The sequence below is a fragment of the Brachypodium distachyon genome, chromosome 3 (genome assembly GCF_000005505.3).
Source record: "Brachypodium distachyon strain Bd21 chromosome 3, Brachypodium_distachyon_v3.0, whole genome shotgun sequence".
Lineage (NCBI taxonomy): Eukaryota > Viridiplantae > Streptophyta > Magnoliopsida > Poales > Poaceae > Brachypodium > Brachypodium distachyon.
In genome coordinates this window covers 29,138,810-29,154,286 of record NC_016133.3, presented here as the reverse complement: position 1 = coordinate 29,154,286, position 15,477 = coordinate 29,138,810, and the positions used below count along the sequence as shown (strand labels likewise).

At 42.3% G+C, this 15,477-nt stretch overlaps 2 protein-coding genes and 1 long non-coding RNA gene across 3 annotated transcripts; 1 reads left to right on the top strand and 2 right to left on the bottom strand.

Moving 5' to 3' along the window:
* Positions 1-60: 60 nt before the first annotated feature.
* On the top strand, positions 61-811 carry LOC100826052. The gene is made up of 2 exons (XM_003573965.4): positions 61-307; positions 386-811. Exons 1-2 carry the CDS (start codon positions 218-220, stop codon positions 716-718), a joined length of 423 nt encoding a protein of 140 aa, XP_003574013.1. The 5' UTR covers positions 61-217; the 3' UTR covers positions 719-811.
* A 59-nt stretch (positions 812-870) lies between these two features.
* LOC106866319 lies at positions 871-5,103 on the bottom strand. Its single transcript, XR_001406691.2, has 6 exons — positions 4,911-5,103; positions 3,018-4,670; positions 2,630-2,931; positions 1,878-2,538; positions 1,711-1,802; positions 871-1,631 (listed from the first exon to the last, which is right to left on the bottom strand). It is a non-coding gene; the product is annotated as an uncharacterized LOC106866319 (long non-coding RNA).
* Positions 5,104-6,030: 927 nt separating this feature from the next.
* LOC100825736 (chaperonin CPN60-1, mitochondrial) lies at positions 6,031-11,917 on the bottom strand. The gene is made up of 18 exons (XM_003573964.4): positions 11,710-11,917; positions 11,584-11,608; positions 10,857-10,988; positions 10,584-10,743; positions 10,176-10,351; positions 10,003-10,098; positions 9,468-9,572; positions 9,295-9,381; positions 9,117-9,206; positions 8,965-9,045; positions 8,818-8,886; positions 8,518-8,595; positions 8,327-8,422; positions 7,212-7,311; positions 6,927-7,030; positions 6,745-6,850; positions 6,570-6,648; positions 6,031-6,372 (listed from the first exon to the last, which is right to left on the bottom strand). The coding sequence occupies exons 1-18, from the start codon at positions 11,745-11,747 to the stop codon at positions 6,270-6,272; spliced, it is 1,725 nt and encodes a 574-aa protein (XP_003574012.1). The 5' UTR covers positions 11,748-11,917; the 3' UTR covers positions 6,031-6,269.
* Positions 11,918-15,477: the final 3,560 nt, after the last annotated feature.

Genomic DNA, 15,477 nt, shown 5'->3' with positions numbered 1-15,477 from the left:
GAAAAAACCCTCGCATTCTTTTTTCACTCATCCACAGTCCAGCTGGCCTTTTTCCCCTCCGCGCAGCCCACTTCCCTGTCAAATTCCCCAATTCCTCTTCCAAATCCCTAGCTCTACCTCCAGGCGGGTCGTGGGCGCCCACCTTCGCCGGCGACGAGATCTTTCGCAACTCCAAGCAGCCACCTGCGCTATTACCCTGCCGCCGCCGCCATCTTCGATGTCTGGTCGGAGTGGCTACACCGACGATGGCGGCGCGTCGATGATGTCCTGGCTTCGAGATGACGAAGCAAGCTATGCCAGTTCCCAGGTTTGGTTCATCCTATGTGAAGTATTGCATGTAGATTTTGCGTTTGGTTTTGATGCGGCTTTGTTTGGTTGCTCGCAGAGGATCCCAAGTGATTTGGATGAGTATGAAGAGGAGAGCATTGATCAGGACAACAAGGAGCACATGGAGTATTTGGATTTGGAGTACCAGTACTTGGTGAATAGATTGCAAGAAGATGAAGTTATTTGCTTCTGCTGCGAGAAGATGGCTGCTGAGAAGATGCAACTTGAGATAGACCTAGCAGGCCAAGATGTTCAGCTTGAAGTGATGGATGAACAAGTTGCAGAGTTGAAGAAGAAGATTGAAGTGCTTAAGGAAGAATTAGATGAGAAGAATAGGCTACTTGTAATCTCTGTTGTCATTGCATTCATATCTGTGATGGTGTTTGCATAGGCTTAAGTATGTATGGCCTGAACCAGATGAGGAAAGAATGTCAAATTTTAATGTTGTATTTTGACTGAGCTAGTTGTTCAATTTTGAAATCTATGCAGTGCTTTTCCTCAACTAAATAGAGCATACTGACAACAACACAAAATGGACCATACTGACAAAGTCACAGATTATATTGACAGCAACATAGAACATGTTCATAATCTAAATAGATCATACTGACAGAAAATAGTACCAAAATAGACAGTACCAACCATATGAGCTTACAATGCATAAAGGGCTTACATCACAAAATATATGGTCCATACCCAGTGCATATGTGAACATATGAAAGCAAAATATGAGAAGTGCATGGTCATGCTCATTCTAAAGGAGCTCCTTGAGTGTTGTTGATCACATCAGCTTGTTCAGGTTGATCAGGTCCAAACAACAAATTGTGCAGCCTGCCAAATGATCTTCTTCCTGCTGATCTGCCCCTTCCCTTTCCTGCTCCTCTTCCTCTCCCCCTTGCACCTTTTGTTGTATCACTTGATGTTGGGGGAACTCCTGCTGATCTTCCCCTTCCCTTTCCTGCTCCTCTTCCTCTCCCCCTTGCACCTTCTGTTGTATCATTTGATGCTGGTGGATCTTCAGCATTGTTTTCTTCCCTGCCCCTGCCCCTGCCCCTGCCCTTTCCCTTTCCTCTTCCTCTTCCTCTCCCCCTTGCACCTTCTGTTGTATCACTTGATGCTGGTGGATCTTCAGCATTGTTTGCTTCCGTTGCCCTGCCCCTGCCCTTTCCCTTTCCTCTTCCTCTGGATCTGCCTCTTGTCATTGATGTGGTCATTCTTGGAGGTGCTATCATCTCCCTGTGATCAACAACAAATTGGCTCTCTTCTGGCAGTGGGCCAGGGTTGTTGTCATGTACAACAGGGATCTGTTCAGAAATGGTAGAACACTTAGTATTTAAATGCAACAGGGATATTTTCACCTCTTACTGAACACGGATAACTTACTCTCTGATTTAAATTGTAGACAATGGAGTCAGCCATGTTTCAGGAGCCACTCTACCCTCTTGATATTCTTCGAAGTGTTCAAACTATGTATCCTACAACATATGCACATTATGTGTTACAAAGTGTGGAATGTTAATTGTATGACAATGGAGACAACAAACACTTACATCACCAATGTTAGGTTCAGGTTCTGCCTCAGGTGCAGATGCAGGCAACCCCATGGCTCTATTGTGACCTTTTTTGTTATGGGTACTGGAGTGGCATATGCTGCAATGCATTACCACACCATGCTTGCTGAGCTTTCTCTTCTCTAATTCCTTTGGCTCCTTTCTCCTGCACCTCCGTGGCCTGCCAACATGCTTCTTATATGGTGGAGCAACTGTCACTCCATTCATCTTCTGCCAATGTGACTGATCCCTCACAGGCTTGATGTTATGTCCATATGCTCTCATGTAAGTCTCTAGTGAGTATATCTTCTCTAGTTTATCTTCTGGCTTGATCCTCTCCTCCCTAAAACAAGCAATTGCATGGCCACATGGGATGCCAGTCAACTGCCATCTTCTACAATCACATCTATCAAACTTCAGCTCAACAACGTAAGTGTTTTCCCTGTGTGTGACTTGGTAAACCCCTTCTCCTGCTGCCAAGGCAAAGCAATTACTTGCAAACTGAAAGTTCTTTTCCAATTTTTTCTTGATCTTTGAACAGATATGCCCTGTCCACTTATTCATAGCCTCTTATTGCTTACTTTGGATCCTATGCATCAACTGAGATCTGATTTTCTCCAACATGCTAAGAATTGGCATCTCTCTTGCTTCCAAGATATAGCTGCACAATTAGACAATTTAATTTAACCACATGTTAACTGAATAACGTACACATATTTAACAAAAAACATAGAAATAGCTAATGCAATTACCTATTGAAAACTTCAGATGTATTGTTCAAAAGGATGTCACACTTTGGGTATTCAGAGAAAAATGCTTTCACCCAAGTGTTGGGGGCTAGCTCATCAACCCAAGCATGAGCCTCTGTGCTATCTAGATATAGCTGATGCATGTTCCTTTCCCAAGCTAGAATGTTGGTGGATCTTGCAATTGCCCATAGATTTTTCTTTAATTTCTCACCCTTGTGAAGCTGTTGGAAATTTTGATAAAGATGTCGAACACAGAATATGTGTTCTGAATCTGGAAACACCTCTTTGACAGCATTAATCAACCCCTACAACAAGCAGGTAATCATTTCATTACCAATCTGATTAAGCTTATGCAATTAGACTAATGGAACTAAGTAAACAGGGAGCTCACCTTTTGCTTGTCACTCATAATAGTCCATGGAGTAGTGTCACAATATTCAAATCATTCTTCAATGTGTCAAGGAACCATCTCCAAGATGCAGTTGCTTCAACCTCCACAACACCCATTGCAATGGGGAATATACAGTCGTTGGGATCAATTCCAACTGCAGTAAACAATATCCCTCCAAATTTAGTTTTCAAATGGCAGCCATCAATACAGATTAAGGGCCTACATCCTCTCAAGAAGCCCCTCTTGCAAGCATCTAAATTGAAATATAGTGTGCTGAAGTGCTGAAGTGGGACCAAACTTGGTGGTGTTGTGATCTCTTCTACACTAAGAAATAAACAGCTACCAGGGTTTGTAAACCTCAATTCTTGTGCGTAGTCCCAAAGCTTTAAGTACTGAGCTAGTTCATCACCATATATTATGCCAAGTGCAATTCTTCTAGCCCTTTGCAGCTTTATCCTACTTGGGCACATGCTGTACTCCCTTGTCACTTTTCTTGCAAATGTCTTCAATGTCATCTTCTCATCATCTCTTATACTATCCAAATACTTCCTTGCAAGGAAAGGTGCTGTCAATTCTTTGTTGTTCCATCCTTTTGTACAAGTGTGGACACCATCATAGATCTTGATGAGGAAACATCATGTCATGTTATCAAAAGAAGCCTTCAAGTACCAAGGATACTCATCATCTTCACACATTGCTTCTAGCCTCTTCTTGTCATTCTTCAGTTTCAAGATCTTGACTCTTTCTCTCACAGTGTAGGCAGCAAGTGCTTTTCTCAGCTCTTTCACATCTGAAAAAATCATGCCTAACTTGAACTGAGGAGCATCCATGTCAGTTTCTGCCCTGAATGTCCTGAAGTTGTACTTAAGATTCTTGGCATCAGCTCTTTCCTTGCCATTCTCTTTTCTAGGTAACTCCAAATCATCATCCTCAGATTTAACACAGTTGTCAACATCTCTTTCCTTACCCTTCTCCTTCTCTTTCCCCTTATCCTTCTCCTTCAGCTTTCCCTTGTATGACTCCTCTACTTCTTCATCTACATTATCTGCATACAAATCATCATCATCCTTGCCAATTTCATAGTCACTATCCACAAAGTCTGAATCCAGCTCGCTGTCATAGTCATCATATTCCCCTGCTTCAACCTCCTCTTCATCTTCATTGCTTTTGCTTTCATATCTTTGCTTCCTTTTCTTAACAGGACTGATAACCCTGACCTCATCATCATCATCTAAATTGTCTCTGCTCCTCTTTACTGGACTAATAATGACAGCAGTCAAATCTCTCATGCCATCTACCAGTACATCATCATGCCTATTGGTCTCTAAGAAATTGACATGATCAATGAACAAAACCAGGTTCTTCTCCACAGTACTAGCAGCTATCATGTCTACCATATCAGAATCTCCTTTCAAACTTCTTAATCCATCAGCTACAGTTTTCCCTGGCACACACCAATAAGCTCTCAACTTGCTCTATGCTGCTTCATCATAGCCTAGCTGCTGCAGAAAATCTTGCACCCATAACAATGAGTGTCACTCTCACAGAAATCAAACCAGTCCACCTTGTCATCAATATAGATCCGATTCTTTCCAACACCACAGAAAACTCCATCATGATGTATCTCTACACTGAAAAGTTCATCACACGACCCTGCATTTGAACACGCACAACACATGAAAAATCCGCCTTTTCAAAACCCTAAAATCGAGTTCTACTGCATTGTACACCAACCCGAACGAAATTCTAACCTAATGAACCTACCACATGAAAGAAAACCCAATTTTTGTTCATCGGATCATCCGGGCTCAATCGAACTGAAAACCCTTGAAAACCCCAACTCCTCCCCATCAACCCGCCGAGCAGAGAACCAGATAAAGGGTCGACAATTACCATATAAAGGAGGAGGGTTGCCGGGTTTACGTCGTCGTGCCTCCATGACCATCGGCAGTCACCTCTCTGGCCGCCGGGACTGCCTCCTTTTGCCGCCACTTTCGCCTCGAGTTCGCCGGTAGACGGAGCGACAGAGGAAGAGGACGAGTGTGCTGGACTGGGCCGAGAGCTTTTGGGTCGCGCGGGGCAAATAGAGAGCAGGGCCGCGACGAGTTGGAGAAAAAGAATGCGAGGGGTTTTTCACAAATGTCTTAAACTCATTCTTTCGTTTTGCCCCCTCCGGATTGACACGTCAGCGCCACGTGTCGACCTAAAAGGCCATACGGAGCTTAAAATCTTTTCCGGACATATTCATTTTCCTGAAGAGGCAGATAAGATATTGGGTGGCAGTTTGATACCACCAGAAAGAGAAAAAAAAGCTTCTAAGGAATAAAAAAAAGGAAAAATTGGGTCTATGTTCAACGGAAAAACATTCTTAAGAGCAAGGAAAAATATTTTGTTTCGGTTCGACCTGCAGTCGCATATCAAATGGGCGAAGGGATAAATTTAGCATCACTTTTCACGCGAGATGTCTTGCAAGAGGAAGATAATCTCCAACTTCGACTTGTCAATTTGATTTCTCATGAAAATAGCAAGTTAACTCAAAGAATTTATCACACGACTAGTCAATTTGTTCGAACTTGCTTAGTAGTGAATTGGGAACAAGAAGAAAAAGAGGAGTCTCGTGTTTCCCTTGTTGAGGTACGAGCAAATGATCACGGGTGATCAACCGGAGCCAAGTTTAGTGTTCTCCGTGACGTTTTTTCAAGTTGGAGGACCAAAATGATTAGCGGTGCCAGAAGTTGGAGGACCAAAGTGATTAGTTGTGCTAGGTTCAGTGACCACCAATGTATTTTCCTCTTTGGGATTTGGGGGACGACTGGAGATGCTCTTAGGCCCTCTTAGGCCCAAGAAGGGAATGCATCACCGGTGGCGGTGGACACACTGGAGTTGGAGGAGGCAGCGAGATGAAAATTACTGGAGTGCAGAGTGGGATGCAGCCAGTTGTGACGGTGCGTCGGTGGTGATCGGTCTGTGTGAAATGCGAGCATAAGATGTTTTCGTGCCCAGACAAGTTAGATTTGGCGATGTAGCTATCTTTCACCACATTGAATGTGTCAGCATCAGTATCAATTCCGATTGACAGCAATTTCAGCTCTCAAGAACTACTTGCAGAACAACTTTTTATTCGCCCAAACAGTAGTTCCGAGAGATATACTAAGTTCACAGTACCAAAACTGTCCGACAAGATAAGATCCTACACCGCAAAAAAATTGCTAAGCACTCCGTATGTCCCAGATTCGTAGGTCTGATGCCTCCTCAGTAATCCATTCCACCCATGCCGCCCATTGCAGGTGCCTCTTTCTCCTCTTTCGGGATCTCTACGATGATGGATTCTGTGGTGGTCATCAGAGATGAAACACTGCAACAAGGACAAAAAAACCAGCTTGTCAACACAACGATTAAAAGCCAAAAGAACATAAAGAGGGTAATGGGGCTGGCTGGAGTGATATGAGTTCTAGATTATGCCAATAGACCAAACAGTGTGCATGGCATCGATTATTTTTAATCATGGATACAATTTCGAAAGAAAATATCATGGCCGAATGAAATTAGTACCTTGCAGCATCTACCAAGGCAGTTCTGATCACTTTCAGTGGATCAATGATGCCAACCTTCACCATGTCCACATATTCACCTAGATAGAAAGAATATTTCACATTTACAGAATCAGTAACATGACTCGGACTGGTTATTAAGGTAACAAGCGAGAAAATGGTTAAGGAGATCATACCCTTAGCTGCATCATATCCAAGATCAGTGTTATCCTGCTCCAAAAGCTTACCAACGACCACTGCCCCTTCAACGCCAGCATTGGAGGCAATCGTGTACACTGGTGTCTGCAAGGTACTTCGGAAATAAGCACACAGGGGAAAGAAATCAGGAAAAGACGGACGTCATTATTTTCTTCCAAACCTTCAAAGCATTCTGAATGATTTGCACACCAATCTTCTGATCAAAATTTGCAGTCTGCAATTTATCCAGAGCCTTTGACGCATATAGAAGTGCAACACCACCTCCTGCATACAACATTAAAGGCAGACCATATTATCATGCATAGTAAATAAGTAATGGATAAGATACCAGCAAGCTGGGAGAACTAATTCCAAAAGTAACAAAATATAAAATGAATTTGATAGGGATAATTAGAGCCAAAAAACTTCAGAAGGAACCATCTAAGAACTTTACATGTTATCATACCTGGCACAATACCCTCTTCGACAGCAGCTTTCGTGGCATTCAGTGCATCTGTGACTCTGTCTTTCTTCTCACTAACTTCAGCTTCGCTGGCTCCTCCAATCTGTAGGATACATCACAGTATAACACAAAGGTCAGAACACCAATAGCAACTTCAGGAAGCTATTGAGAAAAACCGGTCCTAACAAGAGAAAAAATGTTTCTAAATAAAAGAAATCACCTATTGTTACTAGACTAACAAGCAGAGAGACAACAAATAACATAAACAGCAATACTGTTGCATTTGCATTCACATATAGGTAAGGCAGTCTCTTATTCCTTTGGGAGGTGGGGCATATTGTACTTTTTCATGCAATCTTATTTATGTTGCCTTTACATGTAGCTCTACTCTACCAATGCATGGAGTAGGTAATTTCAAGGTCAAACTCATTGTATGCTACGCTTTCACATAAAAAAGAAATTCGAAGTCAGATTTTTCCTTGTTTTCTGTCGCTTTTTAACATAGGATGTGACATTTACAAACTAGCACAGCTTAGAAACACAAATTGATTTTTTCAGGTTTTTTGGATGGTGGCCAACCAAAATTCTGGTCTTTGTTTGGATGATAGCCAAAATTTTCATAAAGCAAATTCATTTTACCAACTCTATTTCATTTTTCTTGCCAACTCATGGGCAACCAAAACCTTCACCAGATAGATACAGAAATCGATCGAGTCAACTGTTCCTTTACCCAAGAAAAAGTATTTTATTTTGGCTAGCCAAATATTTGGCATGGAAAGGTTGGGCTCAGAAACATACCCTAATACTCTAATAGGGTGTGCAAGGCGTTAGTACATACAGTAGACATCTCACTTGTTTTTAATAAACATAGTATGCGAAATCTTAGGCCACAGACAACATTAGCACTTTTAGTGCATAGCATATTATTAAATAGGTGAGTACATTTATTAAAAGATGTAATTGTGAAATAAAACAAGTACTCCCACCGTCCCATATTAAGCGTCTGAAATTTGCCGAAATATGGATGTATCTATACCTAAAAGGCGTCTAGATACATGCAATATTTCGACACTTAATATGGGACGGAGGGAGTACTACATAGGGAACATGAACCTGACCTTTAGAACAGCAATGCCTCCAGAAAGCTTTGCCAACCGCTCCTGTAGTTTTTCCTTGTCATAATCGGAAGTGCTTTCCTCAATTGCAGACCTAATCTGTAACATAATATTCATGCAAGTTTCATAATTCACAATAAAAATGTGCAAAGTAGTTCACAAGTTACAGGACATTAAATTGATATTGCATGAACCTGTTCTGCTCTCTCTTCCATGTTTTTCTTGTCTCCAGCTCCATCAAGAATAACAGTGTCATCCTTAGAAACAGTAACCTGAATTGGAAAGATATTCAATTAATGAAAAACTGATTTTGATTAAAACAGCAAGATAAAATCTCAGGATAAGAACTATTCCGTAAGGTGTTGTTAAAGCTTTGAGGACAGAAAATTACAGTTCTGATTAAAAACTTGCAAGGATAAAAAAATCTCAACCTTCTGGACAGTTCTAACAAAAAACTTGCAAGGATAAAAAGCTCAGCCTTCTGGTGATCGTACCTTCTTGCATGTACCTAACATCTGAGGATCAAAGTTCTCAAGGCTCATTCCAAGCTCTTCACTTATGACCTGAAAAATGAGATGCAGATTTCAACATCAATTCTGAATTTCACAAGAAGTGGAATATTCTGAAACTTCTAAACTTACTTCTCCCCCAGTAAGGATAGCAAGGTCCTGTAGATTTGCTTTCCTGTTCTCCCCAAAACCAGGAGCTTTAATAGCACAGAGCTGAATACAATATCCAATGAGGATGACAGACCATACAAAATTCAAATAAAAAACAGATGGAATTTACAGACCTTAAGGCCCACACGAAGCTTGTTAAGAATCAGCGTACCCAATGCTTCACTTTCTAGATCTTCTGCAACGACCAGTAGAGGTCTTTGCTTCTGTTCAAGGCAGCACATTGGTCATTAGAGCAGCAAAGACCACTATGACAACAATACTGGACGAAGTTTGATGAACACAGGCAAGTACCGCATGAGCCAACTCTAACACTTTAACAAATGCAGGCAAGTTTGAGATCTTCTTTTCATGTATCAAGATCATTGGGTCTTCCATTTCCTGTAAGATGAAACCATATATAACTTAAAACCAACACAATCAAATTTAGAAACTAATAAGTAGCAACAGAAGTAAACAATACTTACACATTTCTGGGTCTTCGGGTTGGTAATAAAGTAAGGAGAGATGTAACCTCTGTCAATTTTCATGCCTTCCACAACTTCAAGCTCATTATAAAGTGTGTTACCATCCTGCATTTGAACAATTCAACCCAAGATATCACAAGCCGATGGTATTTTCACAAAGAAAAAAGACACCATGGTGGAGCAAGCAGACCACCATAAAAAGTTAACTAATTGTGCTTTCTAATAAACCAGAACAAATGTCCATCAATACATTTCTTTTTCTCTCATGTCACAACCCAAGGTGAATAATTAACTTGCACATTGCCGCAGGACCATTTTGTTTTTCCTATTTCCCTCTAAGCAGAGGATTTGAGGGCACATCCATTATTGCGTGAGTGATATTAGGTGACATAACTAGTGCTTGTATGCAATGGACCAAAAAAGTTTGACAGTTGTTTTACCCATTGGAAAAAAAGTGTTTGATAGATAGGCCAAGCAAACCTTGTGGCAAGCGAGCATAGCTAGCTTTGATAATTATAAGTCAAGAAAATCTTACCGCAATTGTAATTACACCTTCTTTCCCAACCTTCTCCATAGCCTTAGCGATAAGCTCACCAATTTCCCTCTCTCCATTTGCTGATATTGTACCCACCTTTGTAAGAGAATAAAATAAGGTTAGTTATATGATAGGATAACAAGAATTTTGAAATTAATCATTTCAAGTGTTACCTGCGCTATTTCCTCTGGTGTGCTGATCATTCTAGCCATGCCCTTCAGGTTAGTCACAACATCATCAACCGCCATTGAGATTCCACGCCTCAGATCCATTGCATTCATTCCAGCTGCTACAGACTTGCAACCCTCACTAAATATTGCTTTTGTCAAAACAGTAGCACATGTGGTACCTGAAATTGCGTTGAACATTTACAAGTGTTGACAATGAAATAGAACAAACAAACAATTGCTGGCAACTGAAACAATTATGACACCACAAAAGAACCAACATACACTAATCAGGCCAAGCAGAATTATATACCAAATGCAGCATTACTGAAAATAGGAATATGATATATTAAACAGACAGGTCTAAAAAAGATTGGTTCTACGCAATAATCCAGCAGGACAAGTATGATATACCATCTCCAGCAGTATCATTCGTTGCATTAGCAACCTGCTTCACAAGGCTTGCACCGACATTCTTGACTCTATCCTTGAATTCAATGCTCTTGGCAACAGTCACACCATCCTTTGTGACTTTTGGTGCACCAAAGCTCTGCTCAATAATCACAGTGCGCCCCTGTAGAATTCAAACAAGTTGACAATATGAGATATCACAATTCTTAAAAGAATAAGAAAAGAAATCCCATAAATAGATAATTATTTTGAGCATTTGAATGGACATAGCTGTACCTTAGGACCCATTGTGACTTTGACTGCATCAGCCAACTCCTCAACACCCCTCAGCATCAAAGCACGGGCCTCAACACCAAACTTGATGTCCTTGGCGGCATAATTCCTGCTCCAGGCAAGCCTGCTTCCAACCTACACAGCATCACATACAAGGCAACAATTCAAGAAGAAAGCACCAAATTGAGAGCCAGTGAGTCACTACACCTGCCATTACATGCAGACCAGAAGTTCTACAAAAATGAAGTAAAACTAAAAGAGATCCCGTAGAGGCAAGACAACAATGTCAATCAACCTGCATTGCAACTTGAGGCTTCCATGTATACAGACTACAGAAACTACAAAATCACACGCCAGAAAAAACAAAACCAGCCACGAACACAAAAGTGCAACTGTGGCCACGAGGAAGCGTAGATCTTTCACTAGCAAACAACAGAGTTCAGGTAGATCATCAACCAAGTACATTTTCTAATTTATTAGTATTATCTATAGGTATCAAAATGGACCGTATCAAGCTAGGTTCACGAACAAATCTGCGGGATCCGTAGCAATTATAACCTGCATAGATTGGATTCAACTGAGCACTGCACAGAACACCAGCAAATCTCGCACTAATCGGCCAACGAACACGCATGGATCTCCACCAAACCGCGCCCTCGAGCGCCAACCCGCACTAATCGACCTACAACTACCACGCAAACACAAATTCCAGCACGAAGAATCCGCTCACCTGACGAGCGCTGCTCCCGGCTTGCCTGCAGGAAAATCATGTCCACTAGTTAGCAGCAACACGACAAAACAACAACAGGAGAGATGCAAGATCACAGCCGCAGCGCGGGGAGGGGGGAGCACTAACCGAGCCTTGGAGGCGAGGCTGACGGCCGCGCGGTACATGGCGAGGCGTCGAGACGACTCGCGGGGCCGAGGTGCTTCGGAGCTTAGTAGGCGAGGTGAGATGAGGCGAGCTTGGGATGTTTCTTGCGGAGGGGGAAAGGAATGGGGAAGGGAGAGGCGGACGGATTTTAGAGGGAGGGGAGCGGAGAGGAAGAGAGGAGGCGAGGAGGCTCCAGAAGCATCCACTAGGGTTTAGGGTTTTACCCGTTGGTGGGCGCGGGCCGCGCGGCGCAGCGGTTGCACTTGCACGACGACGCAAGGGATGGTAGGCGTTGAAGTGGGCTAGGCGTTTGGACGTTCGTCAGTAGACATGGGCTAAGAGCCCAGAGGATTTCACAACTTTCACCCCACTGAGATTTACCCCATGAGCCGCCCAGTAGCATAGATTTAGCTCCTTTTTTAGTTTTATATACGTACTTGTTTATTTATTTATTTTAGTTAATCGTTTTTTTGACATTTTTAAGTCTATGAATAAATGTGAAAATCTTTATTTATAAAGTGAACATCTTTTACATGTATAGACTTTTTTTTTACATCGCCTAACATGTTTCGTAGGTGCGCACTTTTTACTCACACCCGGTGCTCACTCTCCCCTCCTCTAAGCCTTATCCAAAAGACCACAGGCAGTCCACAGCCACTCATTCACCCCCCCTCCTCTCTCTCTTTCTCTCTCTCCCTCCCGTGTCTTCTCCGATTCGCACGCCTCCTTCCTCCCCGCCACTTCTAGTTCATTTCGAATTTGCTAGTTCAAAATCTTGACTCAAAATTTGAACTAAAATTGAAGAATTGCACTAGAAAGTGGGACTTAAGTGGGATCCCACTTGCAACCCTACCGCCGGCGCGCCCCCACACCCACACGCCTCCTTCCTCCCCCCTCGCGGCCGGCGCACCACCATCTCTACCATCGCCAGGCTCCCCCATCCCCGACCCTGCCTCGCGCGCCGCCACCATCGAGATGGATAAGGACCGTGAGAGGTGGCGGCGGTCTGATCCGCCGCCGGCCTGGCTCGTGGGAGGTGGTGGTGGCCCCCGATCCACGGCCGCCCAGCCTACCGTTGAGCGCCTCGATCCGCTCCCTCTCGTCTCGCCACGAGGCTCCGTGGTAGAAGGTGGAGTGGCTCCGCCTTCCCGCCGCTAAGGCCGAGCACGGGCTGACATTCCCCCTCGCTGGACACGACGAGCGGCCGGCGGTCACGCAGCAGCAAAGCCGTCACGGCCCAACCCTGACCCCGCCTCCAGTCTTCGCTCCTTCGTCTTCTCTCACCGTCGGGTGGTCCGCTCGTTGTCACGATGCAGAGGCCGGTGCCTCTCCTTCCTCCTCTATCCTCCTCACCCCTCGCCCGTTGAGAGCTCGACAAAATCATTTTCTTAATTTTTTGGACAAAGGATGATATTTGAACGAGCGCATGCATTTTATCGTAATTTATCCAAGTTCTTCTTTTGCAAGTGGAAAGAGTCGTAACAATTTCTCATTTTACCATTTAAACATATCGACCATGTCGACCAATAACATAAAAAACAAATTTGAAAAGTTACTTACATCAACAATTCATCAGGAACTGACACATACACTCTAGACTCTCGTTGATTGTGTGTATCCCCCTGATAGACCTAGAGTTTATTGATCCATTATTTGAAAAAAAATCTCAAAACTCTCAAAGACAATGCGAAATATTACATGTATCTAGACACTTTTGAGGAATAGATACATCCACTTTTGGTCAAATTCAAGACCAGAATTATGAAACAGAAGGAGTAATACATTTCAACCAACACACAGAAAGTACAATTCCACCAGGGTACCTCTCAAAAACGAAATCCATTGGAGTACCACTAGGTACTTGGCAGGGGGTGCGCAATTACCTGTTACGAGACAGAAATATACGTCCCATCATCGCGAATGTGTGAAGGTCCATACGAGAGGAGAAATGTACCCTGAATTAACACTGCACACGTCAAACCCGATAAAAAAAACACTGCACCCGTCAAGACGTCGGGATCCTTGCACTGGATGGCTGCATGATCATGTTTCATTCCCAATCCCAACTCGGGAAACTAAGGTAAATAGCGTGAATGTGCATGCAGTTCATATGGAAAAGCATCAACGCTATTTATCAAGCTTCAGGGCTTCTTCATAAGTTTTCCTGGTGCAAATAGTAAAAAACTTGTACTCCCTCCGATCCATATTAATTGGGGAGTGTCTATTTATCAGTCGTCTAAGAAATAATTATTTCTCAGTCGACAATCCTAGCCATCCAATGAAGATTTTCTCATCCATCGAACCTACATTAATTTTACACGAATCTCAACGATTGAATCAAAAGGTTGTGATCATCGACTAAGAAATAGTTGCCTAAGAAATAGCAAAACCGTATTAATTGTCTCAAATTTGACAAAATATGGATATATTTATGCCTAAAAAACATCAAGATACATGTAATATTTCGACAATTAATATGGATCGGAGGGAGTACAGCAATATGTGCGTCCCCAAGCTCAAAGGCTTTTGCCGACTATTGTCCCTTGATCATCTCATCAACACCAAGGACTTGATTGATAGGAAGCATTTCAACAGAGATGGTGGCACATCCTGCATTCTTTGACATACGGGTTCTAGCTAGTGACCCTAACGATCATGTACTCCCTACGACACATATTACTTGTCGAAATATTAATATCTAGACACTTTTTAAACATAGATACATTCATATTTGGGCAAATTTGAGACAAGTAATATGGATTGGGGGAGTCCCTTTAGCATGAAATGTTGGGCCCCGTTGGGTTCTCCTGGGATCCATCATAATCTTCCATGCATTGCCTTGCCTAGGCTTGGTCGAACTCCAACAATCCCTGTTTCATGGAAATCTTCACCATTGTGGATTGGCAGATCTAGAAGCAAAGAAATGAGTTCATTTTGGTTCCCTAGTGGGTTGTTTGGTTTCTGCATTTCAAGGAAGACCTTCGGGTTCAGAGTATCAGGGCTTTGCTCTTGGACCGTTGTTCTTAGTTCCCCTGGACTACCTACGTGTTTTCTTAAATAAAGAAGTAGAGTACAAGGTCACAACCAGTGCTGAGAAAGAACCAACCTTAAATCCCATTTTTTTTGGAAGTTTGTATAGAAAATTTAGAAATTCATCTCAAAATTTTGAAAGTTTATCTAGAAATGTTGGACGTCGTTGTAAATTTTGTTACTAAGTTATGAAAGTTGGTGTAAATTTCTAAAAGTTCGAGTGAACTTGTTTCTACAATTTTCCTAATGTTGGTGCACAAATTCAAAAAGTTCCCTTTCTAAAAGTTCACAACATTTTAGTCGACCGTTGTTAAATTGTTCAAGTAATTAAGTTGATGCTGTTCAAAGTCCAGGATTTTTTTTTAAAAAAAGGCACAAGAGGCATACAACAATGCAAGAAGGTTGCCATCGAAATCAACCTCGTGGAAGTTGTCGGACATTTTTTAGTTTCACGATTCAAAGAGTTAATGTAAATTATCTGATATGAAAATTCCATGAGCTTCGGCCCTCCATACCAAAGAAACAAGACTGAACAAACCCAAATTTTTAAATATGATTTTAAAATACTTTGAATCAAAGGAATCCTGAACTTTTATTCCTCATAAAGTTTCCACGGAATTCCCACAGACCAAATGCGATGCATTGAAATGTTCATGGTGAAATTCATACATCCTTTTCTTTTTGACAGCTGGAATTCACACATCCTAGATACTAGTACTT